The sequence below is a fragment of the Aspergillus viridinutans genome (genome assembly GCF_018404265.1).
Source record: "Aspergillus viridinutans IFM 47045 DNA, scaffold_1, whole genome shotgun sequence".
Lineage (NCBI taxonomy): Eukaryota > Fungi > Ascomycota > Eurotiomycetes > Eurotiales > Aspergillaceae > Aspergillus > Aspergillus viridinutans.
The window spans coordinates 3,138,574-3,160,555 of record NW_025091217.1 but is presented as its reverse complement, the minus strand read 5'-3'; the positions used below and the strand labels follow the sequence as shown (position 1 = coordinate 3,160,555).

At 52.2% G+C, this 21,982-nt stretch overlaps 8 protein-coding genes across 8 annotated transcripts; 5 read left to right on the top strand and 3 right to left on the bottom strand.

The window, feature by feature from the left end:
- Positions 1-465: 465 nt before the first annotated feature.
- Positions 466-1,680, top strand: Aspvir_000987 (uncharacterized protein; the record flags this gene model as incomplete). Its single annotated transcript, XM_043266118.1, has 1 exon — positions 466-1,680. One exon carries the CDS (start codon positions 466-468, stop codon positions 1,678-1,680), a length of 1,215 nt encoding a protein of 404 aa, XP_043122053.1.
- Positions 1,681-2,843: 1,163 nt separating this feature from the next.
- Aspvir_000986 (putative MFS transporter) lies at positions 2,844-4,630 on the top strand (the record flags this gene model as incomplete). Its single annotated transcript, XM_043266117.1, has 3 exons — positions 2,844-3,672; positions 3,728-3,983; positions 4,054-4,630. The coding sequence occupies 3 exons, from the start codon at positions 2,844-2,846 to the stop codon at positions 4,628-4,630; spliced, it is 1,662 nt and encodes a 553-aa protein (XP_043122052.1).
- A 418-nt stretch (positions 4,631-5,048) lies between these two features.
- On the top strand, positions 5,049-7,418 carry Aspvir_000985 (putative C6 transcription factor; the record flags this gene model as incomplete). The annotated part of the gene is made up of 4 exons (XM_043266116.1): positions 5,049-5,162; positions 5,213-5,310; positions 5,400-6,114; positions 6,165-7,418. 4 exons carry the CDS (start codon positions 5,049-5,051, stop codon positions 7,416-7,418), a joined length of 2,181 nt encoding a protein of 726 aa, XP_043122051.1.
- Positions 7,419-7,643: 225 nt separating this feature from the next.
- Aspvir_000984 (glycerol-3-phosphate dehydrogenase family protein) lies at positions 7,644-8,968 on the bottom strand (the record flags this gene model as incomplete). The annotated part of the gene is made up of 3 exons (XM_043266115.1): positions 7,644-7,696; positions 7,751-8,862; positions 8,922-8,968. 3 exons carry the CDS (start codon positions 8,966-8,968, stop codon positions 7,644-7,646), a joined length of 1,212 nt encoding a protein of 403 aa, XP_043122050.1.
- A 506-nt stretch (positions 8,969-9,474) lies between these two features.
- On the bottom strand, positions 9,475-11,063 carry Aspvir_000983 (NADH:flavin oxidoreductase/NADH oxidase family protein; the record flags this gene model as incomplete). Its single annotated transcript, XM_043266114.1, has 7 exons — positions 9,475-9,540; positions 9,596-9,943; positions 10,001-10,237; positions 10,287-10,306; positions 10,358-10,777; positions 10,843-10,948; positions 10,995-11,063. 7 exons carry the CDS (start codon positions 11,061-11,063, stop codon positions 9,475-9,477), a joined length of 1,266 nt encoding a protein of 421 aa, XP_043122049.1.
- A 753-nt stretch (positions 11,064-11,816) lies between these two features.
- Positions 11,817-13,933, bottom strand: Aspvir_000982 (NAD-dependent malic enzyme; the record flags this gene model as incomplete). The annotated part of the gene is made up of 6 exons (XM_043266113.1): positions 11,817-12,888; positions 12,951-13,299; positions 13,374-13,452; positions 13,508-13,620; positions 13,680-13,786; positions 13,857-13,933. The coding sequence occupies 6 exons, from the start codon at positions 13,931-13,933 to the stop codon at positions 11,817-11,819; spliced, it is 1,797 nt and encodes a 598-aa protein (XP_043122048.1).
- A 3,604-nt stretch (positions 13,934-17,537) lies between these two features.
- Aspvir_000981 (uncharacterized protein) lies at positions 17,538-19,810 on the top strand (the record flags this gene model as incomplete). Its single annotated transcript, XM_043266112.1, has 2 exons — positions 17,538-17,934; positions 17,988-19,810. 2 exons carry the CDS (start codon positions 17,538-17,540, stop codon positions 19,808-19,810), a joined length of 2,220 nt encoding a protein of 739 aa, XP_043122047.1.
- Positions 19,811-20,382: 572 nt separating this feature from the next.
- On the top strand, positions 20,383-21,704 carry Aspvir_000980 (putative DnaJ domain protein; the record flags this gene model as incomplete). The annotated part of the gene is made up of 2 exons (XM_043266111.1): positions 20,383-20,546; positions 20,615-21,704. 2 exons carry the CDS (start codon positions 20,383-20,385, stop codon positions 21,702-21,704), a joined length of 1,254 nt encoding a protein of 417 aa, XP_043122046.1.
- Positions 21,705-21,982: the final 278 nt, after the last annotated feature.

Genomic DNA, 21,982 nt, shown 5'->3' with positions numbered 1-21,982 from the left:
TTAACCACAACCGAAGAGTGTCCCGCTCGTCGCTATGAAGGTGTTACAGGAAAGGCCGATGTGAGCGGTCGGAGAAGCAGCTAAAAGCGGCACAGCTTGACCTTTCGGCATGCGCCCGATGTTGTGGTTCACAACCGTCTCCTTATCGGCATTTTTCAGACTACCCCAGAGGTACTTCTGGGCAAAAGCAACGGCTTACCAGTGCTCTTCTTGCGCGTACTATCCCAGATCACTATCCCATCGCAGTAATGCCAAATTCTACATGTGTTATTTTCTTGGTCAAGCATACAAGCTCCCAGTGATCGGCCAAAGAGGCGTGTCTTCGTGTGGGGACAATGCTCAGCTCAGTTGGTATGGCCTTCCAGAAAGCGCTTGGCCTTCACGACGTCCAGATGAACCACTGATGGAATACGACACGTGCGACCACACTCCTGTCCCGGCTGTACGGTGTAATCGACCGCTGTCATGACGGAGATGTACTCGGGGCTCCATGTGGGCCAACAATTCGTCTCGCTGGAAGAGTTCAAGTCAGTTGTGCGCAGCATATCAGTCAGACAGCATTGGGAACTTCGCGTGACTCGGAGCAACAAGAAAAGCGTTGTCATAGGCTGTCGATCGTCTGCCAATTGCTACTTCCGCGTTGTCTGTCGTGCAAACAAAAACGAGACCTACATTACGAGCCTTCAAGATAGCCATAGCTGTCGACGCCATGCGGCATCCCCAGGAACAACTCCGGCCCGGTCCGAGGCTTCGCATGTGCGGTTCTTACTGAACGAGATACCAAAGTTGTTTGACCTGAGTCACAAGATCAAGGGACAAGATGTTGTGGATGCGGTCAAGCGGTATCATGGATATGACATATCCATAAGGCAAGCGCACCGAGCGCTCACCAAATTACAACCCAGGCTACCACATCACCATAATGAAGAAACACGGGGTCGCGGTTTGAACGGGGATGACCATCCAGGCCCCCAAGTTCACGCGACGCCGTCGGTCAATGGCTCAATTTACAGTGCCATCTCCGAGCAAAGATGGATTCCCGACAATGTTCATCAGCCGGGATTCCTGGAAAAGCGACCCATCGAGCTGTCCGATGACCCGAGTAGTGGATCTCCGCAACCGGCAGAGCTTACTCGCGATGCTGTGCAGCCACAGCTTCCATCACAACGTTCGCAACCAGTGCATGGTTCATCCCAAGTACAACTTCCACCCGGGGCACAACCGCAGGAGCAGATTGCGCTCAACGATGGGTTGCGCACGACTGATGAGCAGCAGTCAGATTACATACTATCGGCACCTACAGTACTGTCTGCACCACAACCGGGGCCGTCTCAATCTCCCCAAGAGCCACGCAATAGTGGACATCCTTCTGCGCCACAGATGATATTGACCAACTTCAAGATCGAGTTCACCTGTACTGCTTGTGGAGCTTTGAATCAAAGCTTTATCCCAAATCAGGGGAATTTGACTGCTGGGGCGTACTTGCCTTCAAATAACGTAACCAACCAGGGCACTGCCGGCAGAACTACAAGTTCTTCAATGCAGGCAGGTGCCAGCGGTGTTGAACGTGTGGCCCAGACTAATGAATATGTGGAAGCTCCTTCAGTCAACGCACGAGGCATACAGCCGCTATGGCAGCCGGGGAGCCTCCCGGTTTCAATTCCACCCACACATACATGACCATGTCTGGGAAAATCTACCTGACTGCCAAAAACTATAATCCTCATCCAAGAAGATTCTCGGACCGTACAGCTCTCTGTGTGCGTACACACATCTCCCTGAATCGGGGCGTCAAAGTTGACACACTGACCTCGAAATTGTCACGAACTTACGATCTATGCCGGCCAGATCTGGACCTAAGAGAATCCAGACATTCTGTTTATTGTTCCTCAATGAAAACCCCTGTTGCACAGGAGGAGTCATGAATGATGATTGAGATTCACAGGCCTCGGTTCTGTGGATACTTCGCCGCAGTTACTCTGTTTCCATGACATGACACGGAGAAATGTCGTACCTGTATTTAAAGGTGAGAACCACCGTATATATGCATTATCATAAAATCCGCTTATATTTGCGACACCGGAAGTACACGTTTATTGAGAATGGCTGGTGTGTCACGTGACGTAATAGATATATGACCATCCGTGGTCGGAGAAGGTTGATAATGTGTCTGAGCTGTCTACTTGCGACTGTGGACCAAATATAGAAGTTCTCCATCTATCCAGCGGTACCAGGCAGGCCTTCTATTGAGACACTCCACATTCGATACGTTCGACAGCCAAATCACTGCGCGGAATCCGGCACTGCTTCCATCGGACGTCCGAAGTAACTAACGGCAGATGCCGACGACATGTCTCCACATCCGTTTTCAGTGTGCACCAACAGTCATTCAGCTATGACGCGGAATTAGTCCGGTCTGCCAATCTCCTATTGATATTACCTGAAAATGTCCTTTTCTGACACCGACCATGACTCTGTCGGGAAAGAATCCGGCACTGATGCGGGATAAAGGCTCCGTCTGCTTGAATTGGGTTGTGACCGTCATGAGAGGTCACTCATGATCGACCGTCCATTGGACAGTGCGATGGAAAAAATTTCATATTTGTACATGCCAACTCACATTTGAGATGATATTATCCGCGGTTGCTTTCTGTGCAAAGCGCCGAAATCGATGTACATATCTGACTTATCCGCCATAAAGTGATTGACCAAAATCCTGTTGACAAACTTGCGCTGGTGGAAAACCTATCTCAAGACGCAGCTTATGGTCATTACCTATCTTCAACTGTCAATAGCAGAGCGATTTCTCAATACCACAAGCTAGACCCCAGAGGCGCACAAACATGAATCGACAACAGGCCGCCGAAAAGGCCTTGCATGACCAGATGAACATTCTACCAATCGTACAGTTGTTGGTAGTCTTCTCTGGTCTTGCTGTATCTCTCCTTATCACGTTTGTGGATCAAAATGGCATCAGCGTCACACTTCCCACAATTGCCAAAGACCTCGATGCGGAAAATACCATTTCCTGGGCGGGTACCTCGTCGCTGATCGCAAACACCATGTTCAGTGTGCTTTACGGACGTCTCTCTGATATCTTTGGTCGGAAGATTGTGTACTTATCAGCACTTGCTCTGCTGTGCATCGCCGATTTGCTCTGTGGCCTCTCGCAGAATGCAGCAATGTTTTATGTCTTCCGAGGACTTGCCGGTATTGCAGGAGGTGGCGTCGGTTCGCTGACTATGATTATCGTATCTGATATTGTGACCCTTGAAGACCGCGGAAAATATCAAGGGATTCTAGGAGCATCGCTGGGACTGGGCAATGTGATCGGCCCGTTTATTGCGGCAGCTTTCGTCATGAATTCCACCTGGCGAGGCTTCTTCTGGCTCATATCCCCGCTCGCAGCATGCTCCATCGTCGTTGGCTTTTTCCTGATCCCAAATAACGCCTGTAAGGATGGCGTGTGGAAGAACCTGAGCAAGATCGACTTCTACGGCATCATTGCCTCATCCATTGGGATCATCTTTTTGCTTATACCCATATCAGGTGGTGGCTCCTACTTTCAGTGGGATTCTGCAATGGTGATCAGTATGCTTGTTATTGGAGCGTGCTCATTGGTTGCGTTCGTCTTCATCGAATGGAAAGTGGCCTCCCTGCCAATGCTTCCAGGTGCGTTACAACTCGTGCCATTTGTTAATTCAAGACGAGCTGACCTGTTGGACAGTGGTATTCTTCAAGAACAAAGTTCTGTGTGCTTTGTTCTTACAGAGCTTTCTCCTTGGCGCCGTGTATCAATCGTACCTCTATTATCTGCCACTGTACTATCAAAACGCACGAGGGTGGTCTCCGATAGCTTCTGCCGCTATGACTGCTCCCATGGTTGGTTGCCAGGCTCTTGCATCCATCGCATCTGGTCAATATATTTCTCGAACCAAACGGTACGGAGAGGTGATATGGGCTGGTTTCGGCCTCTGGACTCTGTGAGACTTCTTCGAGATTAGAGATCTTGCCTCCACGCGTGGATTCTAACCCATCGGCTTGAATTATTAGGGGCGCTGGTCTGATGCTGCTTTTCGATCGCCATACACATCACGCAGTGATCGCTGTCATTGTCGCTATTACCGGTATCGGTATCGGATGGACTTTTCAGCCAACTCTGATCGCTTTTCAAGCTCACTGTACCAAGTCTCACCGAGCGGTAGTAATCTCAGATCGAAATTTCTTCCGTTGTCTCGGAGGTGCTTGTGGACTGGCCGTCTCCGCTGCTATCTTGCAAGCAACACTCCGATCAAACCTACCGAATGGATACCAGTACCTGGCTCACTCGACGTACTCTCTTCCCTCGCCGTCGGGCATATCCGCTTCTGATTGGTCACAAATACTCGATGCGTATGCAAAGGCCTCAAGAGGCGTCTTCATCCTACAGGTCCCTGTGATTGGATTGTGTTTTGCAGCTTGTCTCTTCATCCGCGATCGCGGTCTCGAACGGCCGAAGGAACCAGGGGAGGAGGAGGAAGAACGGAACGCTGCACAACAGAAGTCAGACGAAGAAGCTCCTCCCACTCAGCCTTCTGAGAAGTCCAACAAGACCCAGGGTCATGAAGCGGACGGCAGCAACAGTCGATAGGCCAACGTGGCTGGGCTGGAAATACTAAGAGTCGCATCGTAGAGCACAGTGATCTTTGGATGGCTTTAACCTCATCTTCAATAGTTCTTGACATTAGCATTAGCGGCGTTTGTTGAACTTGACTAGATACCATTTTAGCAGTACATAGAAAACCTGATGAAAAAGTTATTTCATGATTTGCCATCACTGATTATATCTCATAATTAATAGGCATATCTACTATCGTATCCGAGCAAAGCATTTAATCAATCAAGAGAATGGGCATATGCCGAACCAGTCCAGTTACCACGTCTTGGCATCGTACACGGTCTATTGATGACTTCGTCAACTGAGCGAGCATCCACTTGACATCGATCTGACACCAGTGGTGTTATTCAATCAGCAACAGAGAAGATGTCTATCCGTATAATCTGTCAAGATGGATATCCCTGAGCAAGTATCAAACTCAGAGGTGACTTTCCACTCAAAAGATCACAACCGGCGAAAGCGCGTAAGAACGTCATGTACGCGCTGCAAAACCAGGAAGCAAAAGGTCAGTCGTTGTCTACCAGGTTTGGTCTATCATCAAGCTGAGCGATATAGTGCGATAATGATTATCCAGCCTGCTCGAACTGCCGCAAAGCTGGAGCTTCATGCGATAAATTGACGGTTCTTCGACAGGAAAGGGGTCAATCTAACGAGTGAGTCATCTTGTTCTGTTGAGCACCAGGCAGCCGGACCTTCTTTGCTCTTTCTGACGATAATTATTCGGAGCACTGATTTCATAAAGCTATACCCGCGCGCTGGAAGAACGCATTGCTTATCTTGAATCCCAGCTGGAAGCGAGACCTCTAAACAATGCCAGCAGCAACGCCGGTCATCCAGTTGCCGCACTTTTGTCTCCTCAGATCCAGGAGACCGTGCAACCTTCGTCTACTTCAAACTTGAACAACAACACTGTTGGGGAGCTTGTTGGCTTCCTCGCGCTTAACTCCGCAGAAGCCCCCGCCTATGTAGGCTCAAGCTCCGGGCTCTCGCTAGCCGCCAACCTCAGCGAAATGGTTCAGGCAACTGTTTGGAACCAAGTTCTCGCACCATTTCATATTGATCAGGCCTCTTCACGGGGTAGTGGTGGGCCTACTGCTGGTCAGGCGGTCACTTCTACAGGTCTGCCTCCCCAACCGTCCAGTGGGAGTCAGAATGTCCCTGACCAGCCACGACCGCGGCGGATGGAGGAGCTGCTGGTCAAAAGTACCGAACCTCCGAACGATGAGATGGGAACGCGGATTTTACATGCGTACCTGACCAGGCTGCATGTGCGCTATCCGTTCCTTGATCGTGCAGAGCTGTGGAAGCTCCATGGAGCTCGATGGCGGTTGACCAAAACCAAACGGGAAGAGCTCACCAAGGCAGATAGATTTGGCTTGTTCAAGCTGTACCTGGTGTATGCGATTGGGGCGACGACGATTCGACTCAGCGAGAAATACACATACGTGCCTCCAGAGGTATGTCTACCGCGGCATTCTTCTCTCATCAGGTCTCTAACCTTGTTTAGCGATACTACATCACTGCTCTACAACAGGTTCCTTCTATGTGTGAAGTACGATCTATCGAAAACATAGAGGCAATGACTCTGCTGGTAGTATATCACCTTCGCTCAGCATCAAGCCATGGCCTCTGGTACATAATCGGGCTCGCCATGCGCACCGCTATTGACCTCGGCCTGCACAGGAAAGCGAACGAGATCAATCTGGATCCGTGGACCGCGCAGATGCGGCGCCGACTTTTCTGGACAATCTACTATCTCGAGAGGGTCATCTCGATGTCTCTTGGTCGACCCTTTAGCATCGCAGACCGTCAAATTGACCTCCCCTTGCCGGTGGACGTGGATGACGACGTCCAAGACCCCGCTATACTGACCGCCCCTCCCCGGACCGACAGGATCACTTCCCTAACGTTCGCGATCTACCTGTTCGAGCTACGCCGGATTGACTCGAGGATCCAGCACAAGATCTACCGCGCGGACAGGCCACTACACACCCTCCGCTCCAAGATGGACCGTCTCTTCATCGAGCTGGAGGAGTGGAAGAGATCTGCCGTGCAGCGTTTCAGCGGGTCTGATCTAGACTATCCCATGCTGCACTACAACCGCGCTCTTCGACTCCTCATCCAGCCATTCCTGCCCTCCCTGCCCCTCTCGGACCCATACTACCACATCTGCCTTCGCGCAGCTGGTGATATCTGCCAGACCCACAAGCGGCTCCACCAGACGCTTGAGTACGGGCATTCCTTCCTCGCCGTCCAGACGGTCTTCATGGCCGGCATCACTCTGTTGTACGCCCTGTGGACACACACGGACCAAGTGTGGTCCGTACAGATGAGCAACGACATCCGCGCCTGCTCGACCGTCCTCTTCGTCATGGGCGAACGAGCGACGTGGGTGAAGAAGTACCGCGACGCGTTCGAGATGCTCGTCAACGCCGCAATGGAGAAACTCGAGGGCAACAGCGAGGCGGCCAAGAAAGTCGGCATGGCGGAGCTGATGACTGCGCAGCATGGTGGTGTAAATCGCAACCTCCAAAGTACCACGCCTGGCACGTTCAAGGAGTACCCGGCAACTGATCCCAACACAGCGGGGTCGCCGAATCCGCCTGCTCACGATCATGGAGTGCGGATGGCATTCCAGCTTGCACCTTGGATCGACCTTGAGGAGGATTGTCCGTTCTGGATGCCGGACTTTGAAACTCTCGAGGGGTTGTCGGGGAACCTCTGGGGTGGTGATACTATCGCGCCATTTGATCCACTTTAGCTTTCTTGTGGTAAAGAACCTAGAGATATGTGACCGAATCTGGATTTGCACAAGCGTTCCATGAAGCTTAAAGTCTTTTCCACCAGCTAAGCGCCTATTGCAATCGCCATGAACGATTGCATTGCCCTATATAGGGGTCATTCCTACAGCCATAACTACTGGCGTGGTGCACTCATGAAGATAGGGTCTATTATCTATGGTCATTACGGCATATACATTTCCAGATTACTTCAACAATTTTGGCAGCTCATCCACACTGACTTTACCATCAAGGATGCCTATCTTGGTCAGCACTGGCTTTACCCTCCGGTATGCTATTGTATGAGACTTACGATTGACCGCATTGAACAACGGAAAGTCGTCCAACTTGCCATGCGTCGACAGAAAATCGCACACGGCGCGAGCAGTCGACGTCCCCTGCAGCTTCTGCCCGTTCAGCTCCGACTGTTCGATCTCGTCGACGCTCACCCCCTTCTCAACGGAATGCTTCGCAGACCGGAAATTGCGCCCAGCCGAGCACGAGGCGACCAGATCCGCAACGCCCGCGCTCTCCTCGGTAAAGGTCTTCTCGTCCACGGAGTCGGGGAACCAGAAGCGCCCGAAGCGGATCATCTCCATCATGCCGATCCGGATGATGGCCGCCTTGGAGTTCTCCCCCCATCCCTTGCCCGCGACGAAGCCGGCCGCCAGCGCGATGATGTTCTTCAGCGCGCCGCATAGCGCCACACCCGCCACGTCGGCGACGACATGCACATGGAAGTAGGGACGCTCGAAGAGGCGGTGGAGCAGCTTCTCGTCGACGCAGGGGTAGTCGTCCGGCACGCGCCGCAGTTCCGCGGAGGTGGAGGAGATCTTGCGCTGGCGCTGCTTGTTGATGACGTGGCGGTTATCCGGGGAGAACTCCTGCCTCGCGTCGAGGTCCATGGGCGGCGGGTCGTAGCCGATGGTGGTTTCGCAGAACTCCTCGGCGGCGACCTCCGGGGCGATGTTGGCGCCGGACAACGATCCACAGTAGATGCCCAGCTTCTCCATGATGAACTCCGAGAAGAGCGTGACCCGGCCGTTGGCGACCTCGACACCCTTGACACACGAGACGGCCCGCGCGTACGGCAGGTGGTGGCCCTTCATCTGCTCGAGCGTCTTGTCGATGAACTGGTGCGGGAGGTTGAAGACGAGGATCGTGGCCTCCTTGACGGCAGAGCGCAGGTCCGGGTTGGCGACGACGTTGCTCGGCAGCGCGATCCCGGGGAGGTACTTGACGTTCTCGTGGACGCGGTTGATAACATCAGTCAACTTGTGCTTCTGGTCGCCCAGGGCCTCGCGGTGCGGCGAGTCTTCAGGGATGGTCACATCCTCCTCGAACACCCACATCTGCACCTCTTCTTCGAAGACAACTGGATGTTCGCGAGTGTTTTCGGCGAGGATTTTGGCGATCGTCGATCCCCTGCGTCGTCAGCCACTGCAATAATCTATAAATAAAACTACGGAGTAGATGGACTATACCAATTCCCCGAGCCGACCACTGTAACCTTGTGCTTTTTACCCGTCATTTTGCCTAATACGATCTATACTTTGTTGCGTATGCTAAAATTGCAACAGAGAAAGATACAGGATCATGTCGACGGCAGACCCGCCTTATATATACAAATAGCAAAACCATAACGTAACAATTGATGCGATCATCTTGCCGGGTGGCATCGCCAAAACAGGCTGAGGTTATCCGCTGCCGTCTGTTTAAGATCGACGTCATCGATACGTTTGCTCACTCCCAATTAGCTTTTGGTACATAGATCTTACCAAACTCCTGGCGTTAGGCGTAAACTGGCAGTTGGACGTAAGTGACAACGTGCATTACTACAGAGCCAAGGATTGAATGATATTATGATCGTGGTTACGTACTGATATGAAACATGCAACCAGCCAGCCGGACTCCCTGCGATGGAATGACCGGAAGAAAGTAGGTGGCATTGACACCAGTACTACCTAGTATTGTATGATAATATCTAGTAAAATGGGGAAAAAAAGGCCAGCAAAGCAGTCTGGGTATATATCTACATCACAACGACGGCGCAAACGTCTTCAACCCATCACCTATCCGCTTGATCTGCCCCACATAGTACGACTAACAATAACCAACATTAGCATCAGAGCATCCAGACAGACGGAAAGAAACTTACACTCTCCAACCCCGCCCCAACCGCCTTATTCGACAGCCAACGCAGCAAAAACGGCGGCTTAACCTTGTTCAAGTGCATCTCGGCTTCCTCCGCAGACACACTCTCGTCCAGCAGCCGGCGCGCGAAAGCCGGTTCCACGGCCGCGGGCCGCCCGAAGCCGATCAGATCGCACGCGTTCTCGCGCAGGGCGTGCTCTGCGCCGGCGCGGCTGCGGAATCCGCCCGTAAGCATGAGGATGAGGGTCGGGAAGCGCTTGCGGGTTTCGCGGGCGAATTCGAGGAAGAAGGCTTCGCGCGCGAGGGTGCGCTGGCTTTTCTCGGGGTGGGGTTGGGAATTGGTGCTCATCATCTATTTTTCGTAGTTAGTGCGATGTCTCCGGTGGAGCGAGTGGGATGGATCACGTACCTGGGGGTCCTCGTACGATCCGCCGCTTACTTCGAGGAAGTCGATGCCTGCGTCGACGAGCAGGCCGATCTGGGCCATGGTGTCTTCGAAGGAGGCGGAGGAGTGGTCTGCGGAGTTGAACTTGATGCCGATGCAGAAGGTGGCGGGGACGACTTTGCGGATTTGGGAGAGGATGTCGAGGACGAACTTGGCTCGCTTCTCGGCGGAGCCGCCGTAGGCGTCGGTTCGTAGGTTCGTCTGTCCGGTTAGTTGGATCCTGGCCCTGACTCTAGAGGAGCAAGCATACCTTTGGGTTCAAGAACTGGTCTGCTACAATCAGTACAGCGCCTCGAAAACGGAAAAGAGGCAGAAACATACCAATCAGAAACCCATGCGCACCATGCAGCTCGATCCCCGAAAACCCCGCGTCGGCCACCAGCCGCGCCGTATCGACAAACTGCTTCGTCACGGTATCGATATCCTGTTGCGTCATCTCCCTCGGCGCAGGGAACGCCAGCCGGCTGATGATCCGGTCCAGCAGCCCCTCTCCCGTCTGCATGGGGATCGCGCTCGGCGCAATCGTCGACGCGAAGATACCGCGTTTGCCTGCGTTGCGCAACGACTGCCGGCCCGGATGGCAGATCTGCACGATGGAGGGGACGCCGTGCTGCTGGCTGGCCTCGGCGTATTTGGCCCATGTCTGGACAAGCGCCGGGTTGGACTCTTTGCCTATGTACTCCGATGGCGGGGCGGGGTCGAAGGGAGTGCCCAGGTGGTTGACGTCGACTTGGACGTTACCTGTCCAGTGGCATTGGATACTTAGCGGTGTCCGGGTTAAAGCGAAATGGATTAACGGCAAATACCCGTGAGAACGGCACCCCATCCTCCTTTGCCCCATTGGTTGTAGACTTCCATTAGTTTCGGTGTAGGAGTATTTTCTGAGCCGGCCATCTGCTCGGCCAGTGCAGCCTGGTCTGGTCAGTCATGTTCGTGACCGTGATCATCTAAAACTTACCTTGATGAGGCGGTTGGGGAAGACCAGCCCGCGTGGAAGCTTGACAGCATCACCAAGAGACGAAGACATAGTGATTGATTCGTATCAATTCGAGAAACGATTTCTCACAGATGAGAAAAATTGAAACCGAGGCATTTCTTTTACTATCTATATACCAGTAACTCCTCCGGAGATAAGATGAACGGCTCGGCAGCGGATGGAAGCACGCCCGAGGTCGAGTCGAGTCTATTCCCAACCAGACAAAGGTTGCGAACGAAAAATCGATAGGCACCAGCTAGTAGTACGTAGCTACAGTACCTGACCTTGGCTCAGCATCTTAGTTCTTAATGTTAATAATTCAGTTCGAAGACAAATCATCATGCAGATCGGCGCGATGGACGGACTAGTTATTAACCCTAGTCCGTACCGTCGGGTTATAAATCTCTCCGTGTCTCCACTACCGAGATGAAGATGTTGGACTTAGATGCTACTTATGAAACTGTGTTTTTTCAATCAGTTCGAGAACAGTAGAATATGAGACCGACATAAATTATTGGACTCGTCAACTTTTGACAAGAACGTCGGTACCGAAACTAATCCCAAACCCAACAAACATGGTCCAAAAGCAAGTCATTATCAGCGAGATGCAAAGGGTATAGAGGAACACATAGGCATCCTTCAATGCAAGAGTCGAAGCAGAAAAACAAGAATCAAAGCGCTCCACAACCTGGGACGACCAGGAACGTAACTGGAAACAGGAAGAACCAAAAAGTAGAACCGAAAAAGTCAAGCGGAGACAGGGGTTAATGTCTCATGCCGGATGACAAGAAATAGAAAATAAAACTACAGCTTAGCATCTTTGCCTTGATCCTCATAATAGCCATTCAAGACAGGAGAGGCAGGTCCAAGATTCGAGAGAAGAGCGCCGACTTCCCTCTCCAAAGCGTGGACTTCGCTGTGAGGGTTGTACATGCGAGCCTTGATCCATGCATCGAGGTTCTCGTCGTCCATGGTGCGCAGAGAAGTCTCGCGGTCCACGCCGGCTTCCTGTGCGGCGCGGATGACCTTGCGGGCCACGACGATGCTGACTTGACGGATGCGGGTCAAGTCGGGGTAGAGGAGACCGAGGTCGATCTCCTCGGCGGTCAGAGCTTGTGAGAGAGCTGCACCGGAGGCGTAGATCATCTCGTCGGTCACCTTGACCGCCTTGGAGAGGATAGTTCCCAGACCGATACCGGGGAAGACATACATGTTGTTGCCCTGGCCCGGGTAGTAGGTGTGGGTCTCTCCGGAGGAGTTCTTGAAGGAGAAAGGTTGGAAGGGGGAACCGGAGGCGAAGAGGGCACGGCCATCAGTGTGGGTGATGGCACTTTCAAAGTCACATTCTGACTTGGAGGAAGGGTTTGACAGGGGGAAGATGATGGGGTGAGTGTTCCAGTCGGCCATCTTGCGCAAGATCTTTGGGGTGAAGACACCGCCGAGGGTCGACAGACCCATGAGGATGGTCGGCTTCACATGATCGACCACCTCGTCGAGGGTCTTGAACTGCTGGCCGTTGTTGTCCATACGAGCAAAGTAGACCTTGTGATCGGCCAGCTTATCACCACGATCAGCTGTGACAAGGCCCTTGGTGTCGACCAGGTAGAAGCAGGAGCGGGCCTCATCCTCCGTCATGCCCTCGCGCATGAAGAATGCAACAATCTGCTTGGCCACACCGACACCAGCACTTCCAGCACCAAGGAAGACGGCGCGGTGCTCCTTGCAGGGAAGTCCCGAACGCTTCACGGCGTTGATGACACCACCAAGGATGACAGCACCTGTACCCTGGATGTCATCGTTGAAGCACGTGTAGACATCACGATACCGCTCCAAAGCGGGGAAGGGGTTCTTGAAGTCCTCAAACTGAATGACGATACTGTTTACCTCCGTTAGCGTCCGGGTGTCATCGGAAAGAGTTGGGAAGGTGGAGCCACATACCCAGGCCAGCGCTCGGTCAAAGCCGCCATCAATTCATCCATGAATTCCCGTTCCTCCTCGGGAGAGATCTTGTCACGGCGAGTACCCATGTACAGCGGATCTTCCCTGAGAGCCTTGTTGCTTGTTCCCAGATCCAGAGTCAAGGGCAGGGTGGCCTCGGGACGGATCCCCGCACATGCAGTATACAGCGCCAGCTTACCAATCGGAATGCCCATTCCGTTGATGCCAAGATCTCCCAGTCCGAGAATTCGGGACCCATCGGTGATGCACGTGATTTCGACGTTGGGCTGCGGCCAGTTGGCGATGACAGCTGCCAGATTGCCGCGGTCCTCCCAGCTCAGATACATGCCTAGGCAGACGAACGTCGTTAGCGTCGGATTCGATGCATTAGCAGGAAAAAATTGCGAAAAGGTCTGGACTCACCTTCTGGCTGCTGGTAGATTTCCGACCATTTTTGGCATGCTTCTCCAACAACAGGTGTGTAAATCAAAGGTGTCAATTCCTGTCAACGTTAGTCTTTCAATCGGCTGCTTGCAACTGGTTTCTATTTCTCATACCTTGAGATGATCTGTCATCAAACGGTAAAAGAGGTGGACATTGTTTTTGCGGATGGTGCTAAGGTAGAGGAATTTATCTATGGAAGTCTGCTTGAGGGCCAATTGAGCGAGACCTATATTCAAATTAGATCCCGCCAGCAGACGCCAGGTCGTTTGTGTGGTGGGGACATACACCGCGTCTTCTGAACTTCATATGACTCCGCGCGCGGGGGAGTGAGACCGTAGGTGCGGAGATATTTGCGAATGTATGCAGGGTTGGCAGTATCGTAATTTGGGTCACTATACAAGCAACAATGAGTCAATTAGCATCACTTCCTTCCAGTTAGCTTGTACAGACGGAGAGACTTACACAGGAGCAGCATGATTCACATATGGGGCCGGGGTCGCATGGACTGGCCGGTTCTGATGGGAGGGAAATCGAGCCATTGTGGAACGCTGAGACGACGTAAGACTGCTTCTATGGCGAGTAGCAATGGCGACGACAGAGGCAGAAGAGTGGAGAGGAGAGGATGGAAACAAAAATGAAGAAGACTGAGACAAGATGGCCACAGGTGCCAGTCTGTTTTTATGTGTCCGCACTAGCATTGGAGACCCCTGAGGCACCCAAAACATTCCGAAGTAAAGCACGAGCACCCGTTGGTGGCAGTAGTACTTCGGAGGAAAATACCTAGTAGGAAATCTCCAACGAGGAGGTTTTGAAGGCTATGAAACAGAACGCGAGCGGTGATTAGTCGATGACTCCTTCACTGAGCAGTCGGGAATATTCGGAGACGAGGGGACCACTCAGGAAGGTCGGGATCGCAATGGTGGATATTCGGGGGGGGAATCGGTTTGCATGGCGGCGAACCGTTTCAATTGGATTCGCAAGTGGGCATGAATTGAGGATACGAAGCTTTTGGATGATTGGATTGGGTTGAATTGAATTGGATCGGGTTGGGGGTCACAGAAAATTGAACGGAAGTGGAGAACGGGAAGTGCCTCCGAATTGCGACAAATGCGGAGAAAGCGAAGAGACAAATAGAGGCTGATTAATAATGGGAATGAGCATGATGATCAATGTTGAATTGTTGAAGGGATATATCGCATTACAGAGGTTGCTTTTGTTGTACAGAGTTTACATGTAAAGCGCTACATATGACTCAATGTACAGAGTAGACTTGGGTACGTTGGCTATTTTTGACATGCAAGGCTGACGGAGTACTTTCTCAATATTAATAGTTAAAATTAAATGTTGGAACTAACGCAGCTGATACACTCGCTTGTTCCGATGGGCGCAGTTGGCAGAATCAGATTCATGAATGATGCCGCTCTTAGATAGTTGAGCATAAGTGAATATTTCATGAGGGGATTCAGCTGGACTTCTCCGCATCAGTCTTGGTTTACAACCAGCTATCGACATCACTCTTTGCTACGATATAAATCCAGTAGAATAATAACTCGGATTCGAATTCATTCTTCTCAGATATTACCATAACCTAGATAGAGTACATGAATATTCCTGGATACGTAACTTATGCTGGGGGTATCCGACAGATCGGTATTTGACATGGCATGCCGATATTCAAGGCAGTGGAGCATTTCTGCAACGGATGCGCCATTTTTCTCGCGCGAGTACTCAAACTACAGTGTACACATGAGTCTAAGTTGGGCAACTGCCCACTGGACCCGACTCGACCACAGGGTCTGGTGGGCCCAAAGCTCATGTAGCATCAATCATTAGGCTAATAGCACAGCTCTCTGCCTAACTGCCTGAGGAAAGCTTCTGGACTTAATTTTCGCTGCTTGCGCAACCCCCCGCAGTCGACGCGGCCCGGGGACGGAGGACGGCCGAGCTCGCTTGCTTTAGTCATCGAGAGGTCTAGATTTAGTAATTTGGACTTTTCCAATGGTTCTATTCCTCGGGTTTGATACATGAGAAGCAACATGAAGATGACCTGTTAAGTTGTGCAGACTCAGAGTCTTTGATCCTGCATGAGAGAATGGCGGTAATTGCCATCAACTCGGTGATTGTGCTACTCAGAGATCCTTGAATTAAGGAGTGCTGCCACAGTGAGCGATTTTTTCATCGACGAGAATTGCTGACCCCAACTCCATTCCGACCAGGTATTACCCCAAGGGGAATAGCGCCGCCCACCGACCGGGTCCGGCCGATGCGGCAACCGGAAGAAGCCACAGACCTCTACAGGAAATTATTGGCCAGCCTAGGTGACCCCAACGGAAAGGTTCCTGACTACCTGCTTTCAGCTACAGACAAAACAAGCTTGGCTCCTATTACTAATACGTAGCAGCCAGATTTAGAACCTCGTGGCGGTGCTTTGTTTACCGGAGCTCACCAGCCACAGAACTATACGGTACTTCTGTACTCTATGTAATGGTTGTATATGAAGAATTCATCACTGGAGAGGATTGAATGTGCCTCAAATGCCTATACTGAGTTAATGACGGATATGAGACATCTCTGTCATTCCATGAGCGATTTAAGTGACAGAAAATCCCTCATTGACTCCTTGCAGAAGATGATAGATCAACGATTCAAAATCCGACAAAGAGGCGAGGAGGAATGCTCCACAAGGATATCCCCAGATTCGATGGCATGAATCATAAAGCTTGACCATCCGGCATTGGCGATGATCATTCCTCCATCTGCTATTGGACTTTGCCAGAACTAAGTCCTTACAGATTCTCGTAAGATGTACGGAATTGTGATCATATATACATCGTACACCAGAGACCGTTGAATTTCTCCTGAGCACGGTTGAGATTGCAATCCCAACAACTGATGCCAGCCACCTGACTCGTTACGTACTCCGAGACTGAAGTTACAGTCCTGTCAGTAACACAACTTTTAACGATATGTGCTTCATCATTATACGGACTACGGAGAGACTCGGATTCAGTTCTGGTATATCTAGTATGCAAATAAGGCATGAATACGGAGCAATCAGTTCTGAGCTACTGCAAAGTCTGGATACGGAGGAAGGTTACCCCAGACTCAGCCGTCAAAAGTCTCGGTGGCTGGGTGTGTGGAGCCCCAAGAAGACACTCACTACCTTTCCCCAGACTATGTTACGCCTAGTGAGGTGTAGATGATGCTTTTTGCATTAAGTAGCATCAGGGGGACAATGCGGAGGGATTACTCTACCCATCTCTTGCTCATCCATATTCTCCCATGGTAATTCGTACGCCACAATTCTGGCTCAAGAATTGAGCATTCTATGTTATAGACCCTTGTTGCCGTTCTCCCTGTGCTACTGTGGGAACACGTTGATCATTAGCTTTCGTTTCTCTCATTGAATGAATTGGGAATCATCTAATGAACATGGTCGAAGCAAATGATTGAGTGCGATCTGTGAGGTCGCTCCTGAACCAACATCAGTATCATGGCAGGAGACCCTCGTGCACCTCGATCTGGCTTGGTTGGATGAAGTGCCGTAGGTACGGGAGTAGAGGGGTACGGAACCTCTCCACAGAAAAGATTCTCCGCATTGTTCTAGACCGACGATAAGCTATCGATAAGCATTGCTGTTAGATAAGGACGTCGGTCCAACTCGCCACATGTATTGACACTTCGCATTGTGTTTGGAAATAAACTACTTTGTCGATATATGTGACCGCCAGTCGCTCTTGTTTCAATAAGGCAGAAGATAAATGGATAGTTAACATCAAGAAATATGAGGTGTTCTGCGTCCTGTTGTGTATGGCAACTCCATCAACTTGTGATAAGATCACCTGACTGCGATAAGACGCCAAGGTTGGAATGACGCAAGAATGAGAGGAGCTGTCCATGCTTGACAGCAGATCAGGAAAAGCTGCTGCGATGATGCACATCTTACCACCTTGGCCTGTCTCATCCTAGTAGAGCTACTGAATCATCCTCCTTCATCTCAATCATCTCGGGAACAGTTCTTTTAATCAATTCAGCATCAAAAAGGCACTCATTTCCCGCCCGCCGATCTCCTATCTATCCCTAGCTCCAAGTTTACACGAAGTACCGAGCTGCGGGGTGCCCAGTACCTCAACCACCGTCATCATGCCTGGAGGAGAGACGGAGCCACTCCTGCCTCGCTACGAGGATGATACCTCACACCAGCGTCGTCTGCATCAGAAATTGCATAGCTATCAGATGCTCCGTGCCCTTTCCAAGGGTTATATGCCATCCACCGATCAAACTATCGCCAATCTACGCACGCTTCTGGCTTCAGATATTATCAACCCTCGCAACCAAGACATCGGTTCTGTCGGCCGCCAGCTAGCCCGGGACTGTCGCCTCTGGATTGAAATATTCATTGAGTTTCTGCGGGAAAAGAACGGTGATGACCAACTGCAGGAATTCTTGTGGCATCTCTCCAAGTCTAGAGCATCGATAGATACGTCTGAAGTTAGTCGCCGTGCTTCTCAGGTCAAAGCTCGGCAGGATACCAAAGCAGGTATGACATTTGTCAATCTCATTCGAAGGCATTGTGCTAATAATGTTGAATAGCATATGACAGTCTCCGCACCGTGGGAAGCCTGCTCCTCACCAATGCCGACTTTTGTCTCTTTGTGGAGGATCTCACCACCGTTGGCCGGGAGATCTTCTCTGACACAGCTCTCGCTCTGTCTGATACCTCAAAACAGGTCGGAGAAAAGCTCAAGCCGTCCGAAGAGGAACGGGGCGCGGTTCAAGGCGCGGGTGCGGACGACGGTCGAGCCGTGTCGGGTGAGGAACTCCGCAAAGAGGTCACCCAAGTCGCAGAGGCTGCGGGGCATGGGCTGAAAGACACTGGTCGAGAGGCCATTGACAGTGCCAAGGAGCATCTTGCCGGACAAGAGCGAGACACGCTGCTGCATCGGCTCAAGCAAGCCGTCATCAAGCTGCGAGAGCGATCGGATTATTCTGACTCGGTGGCGACTCTGTCACAGATGGTGCAGAGGTATGCGCAGCTGTACGCCAACGCCGCCTCAGAGGTCGTCTCCACGGCCGAGGAAGAGGTTGATGTCAACGAAGATCTCAAACAGGCAATGGAGCAGTTCTGGAAGCTGCTTCAGTCCTATGGAGATGCCGAAGAGTGGAAGAAGTTGGAACAGAGATTCAAGGATGTCATCAAGCATGCCAACAAAGATCCAGAGTTCGAGAAGTTCATGTCAGAGATTGGAACCGCGCTCCAGGAAATGCTGACGGACCCCAAGTTCTTTGACAAGGCTCCTCAAAAAGTAGACGAGTTGAAGGAGAAGTCGAAGAATGTCGGCACCGAAACTACCCTGCGTCGGGACGTGGACGCCTTCCTAGCTCAGGCGAAGAGCACACTGCGGACTGTTCCTGAGGATACTCAGGTTTCGAAACTTGTTGACGTGACTCGCAAGATCTACAGGGATGCATGGAACGGCTACCAAGATCGAAAAAGCCAGCTGCCATCAGACATGGCAGAAATCTTCTTGCCGCTTATCATTCGCAGTATCCAATATATCCCAATCCCGCGGCTGGAGATCTCCGCGCCAGAAATGGATCTGTTGATTGAGAACCTGATCCTTGAGCCCGGTCACACGGTCAATTTCTCGTCGTTCCTACCCTACCGTATGCACCTCACCACGCGTAACGACATTGACGTTCTGAAGAAGCATTCAAAGAGAACTTCGACTGACCTCAAAACCACATTTACCGCGACGGTCTTTGGCCTCAACATCAGTGCATCCGAGTTTGGCTACTGGATCCGCACTCATGCATGGCCGTTGTTCCGCATCAAAGACGAAGGCATTGCCAGCTTCTATCTCGACAGACGGGGCATTGACATCTCGCTCGATGTCGAAGTGGGTCGGGAGCGCCTGGAGCAGATATTTACCCTTCGCGGCGTGCGGGTTCGAATCCACAAGCTCGACTACAAAATACACAAGAGCAAATGGAAATTCCTCCTGTGGCTGACCAAGCCCTTCCTGAAGCATCTTGTGCGCCGCGTGCTGGAGAAGAAGATTGCCGAGTCCATTGTCCAGGCGGCGTTTGCCCTCAACCGGGAGCTGATATTCGCCCGAGAACGACTTCGGGCCGCTCGCATTGCCAATCCGCAGGACCTGGCGACCTTTGTCCGGGCCGTACTGGCCCGGTTGAAGCTGCCAGAGACGGACGTCGAAACCCGGGTCGGCTTCGACGCCCCAAGCAGCGGTGTCTTCAAGGACGTCTATGCGCCTGGCAGTATTGTGAAGGTGTGGCGGGAGGAGGGATTGCGGGCTCAAGAGGCCATCGAGGAGGGAGATCAGAGCCAGGGTCTTGGACGGACATGGCGGAATGAGATTTTCGATGTTGTTGGTCGGTCTTGGGGAAGTACTTAGTGTTGAATTTGACTTTGTCACTGGTTGTATGAGTTACGAATGACTGTGCTATTCTTTGTTCCACTGTTCATCTGATACAACAGTCCAACCAGCCTCTTTTGCACTATACTTTTAATCTAGTTAATTTATCCTATCTGATCACTCTATCCTTACAGTCGACATTCACAATCTATGGATACCTCAATAACCAGGCAAATGCCCGCCACGTGACCGGACAAACCATTTTCCTCCACGTTGCGGCCACCTAATCAAAAGCTACTACCTCTCTATCAACGCGGACTTTATCAGCGGCCGACCAAATACCGCGCAATACGTTCAGGGCAAGCGCAAAACAATCACCTCCAGCACCAACTCCATCTCGAGTTCTTTGCTGATCTCGAGACTTTCCTTAGGCCTTCCAGGGCCATTCCAATCAACACAACGTCACAGACAAAGTCTAGTCTTACTTCACAAGCTATACCTCTGCTTCAGAAATACAAAACATACTACCTTGGCACTGACCATTGAGACATCGTTGACCAATTGCTACGTGTAAGCGCGGCTGTGATGCAGCTTGCCCACCAATCATCACAATGCGTCTGATTACAATCCTGCTCGCGATCGCCTTCTGTCTGGTCCTGGCGCTGGCCAAGGAGGATTACTATAAGATCCTGGGGCTGGACCGCTCCGCCTCGGAGCGGGATATCAAGCGCGCGTACCGGACGCTAAGCAAGAAGTTCCATCCGGACAAGAACCCGTAAGTCTTTACCACTCCAAGGCTCTAGTGAGAGAGAGGAACGGGGAGAAGCTAAACTGTACGGACAGAGGCGACGAGACGGCGCGGGAGAAATTCGTCGAAATCGCAGACGCCTACGATGTCCTCTCCACGCCTGCCACGCGGAAAATCTACGATCAGTACGGACACGAGGGAATCGAGCAGCACCGGCAGGGCGGGACGGCAGGACGCCCCGCGAACGACCCCTTTGATCTGTTCTCGCGGTTTTTCGGCGGCGGGGGCCACTTTGGGCATGCGCCGGGCCATCGGCGCGGACCAAACATGGAGATGCTGGTGGGGCTGCCGCTGCAGGATTTCTACACGGGGCGGGAGATCCGGTTCGGGATTGAGAAGCAGCAGATCTGCGATGCGTGCGAGGGGACGGGGTCGGAGGACCGGCAGGTGGTGACGTGCCCCAAGTGCAGTGGGCGGGGAAGGATAATCCAGAAGCACATGCTTGCGCCGGGGATGTACCAGCAGGTGCAGATGCCGTGCGACGCGTGCCACGGCCAGGGCAAGACGATCAAGAAGCCGTGTCCCGTGTGTGCGGGGCAGCGGGTTGTGCGGCGCGAGGTGGAGACGGTTGCGACGGTGGAGCCGGGCATGGGCGCGGGGACGCGGCTGGTGTTTGAGAACGAGGGCGACGAGAGCCCGGACTGGGTGGCGGGCGATCTGGTCCTGGTGCTGGAGGAGAAGGAGCCCGAGCTGGCGGCCGAGGAGGAGCGCCGCACCGACGGCACGTTCTTCCGGCGCAAGGGCAGGCACCTGTTCTGGAGGGAGGTGCTCTCGCTGCGGGAGGCGTGGATGGGCGATTGGACGCGCAATATCACGCATCTGGATGGGCATGTCGTGCAGCTGGGCCGCAAGCGCGGCGAGATTGTCCAGCCGCTTTCCGTCGAGACGGTCAAGGGCGAGGGCATGCCGTTCTACTCCGAGGGCCATTTGCACGAGCACCACGACCACGATTCGGAGCCGGGCGATCTGTACGTCGAGTACACCGTCATCCTGCCGGACCAGATGGAGAGCGGGATGGAGAAAGAATTCTGGGCCATGTGGGAGAAATGGCGCAAGAAGAACGGGGTCGATCTCGGCAAGGACAGTGGCCGGCCTATGCCTTCAGAGGGCAAAGATGAATTATAATCATGTTCATTTCTGTACATCTGATAGACTAGACGGGAATGAGATAAAAAGTATCCAAACAGCCTAGCGATAGTATTTAATGCTTGATGGCTAGCTGCCCCTGTACGAACCAAAGATCACAGTCCCCATGGTCTCCGCCAGCTCCGTCCTGACGTTCTCGGTGCAACAGGGGACTCAGAAACCGCACGCGAGCCTATAAAACGAGACAAAGCAGCTTCAAGACAATAAGTCAGTAGCGGCGCCCACGCAAGTGTGGAGGCTCTAGACCTATGCCTGTC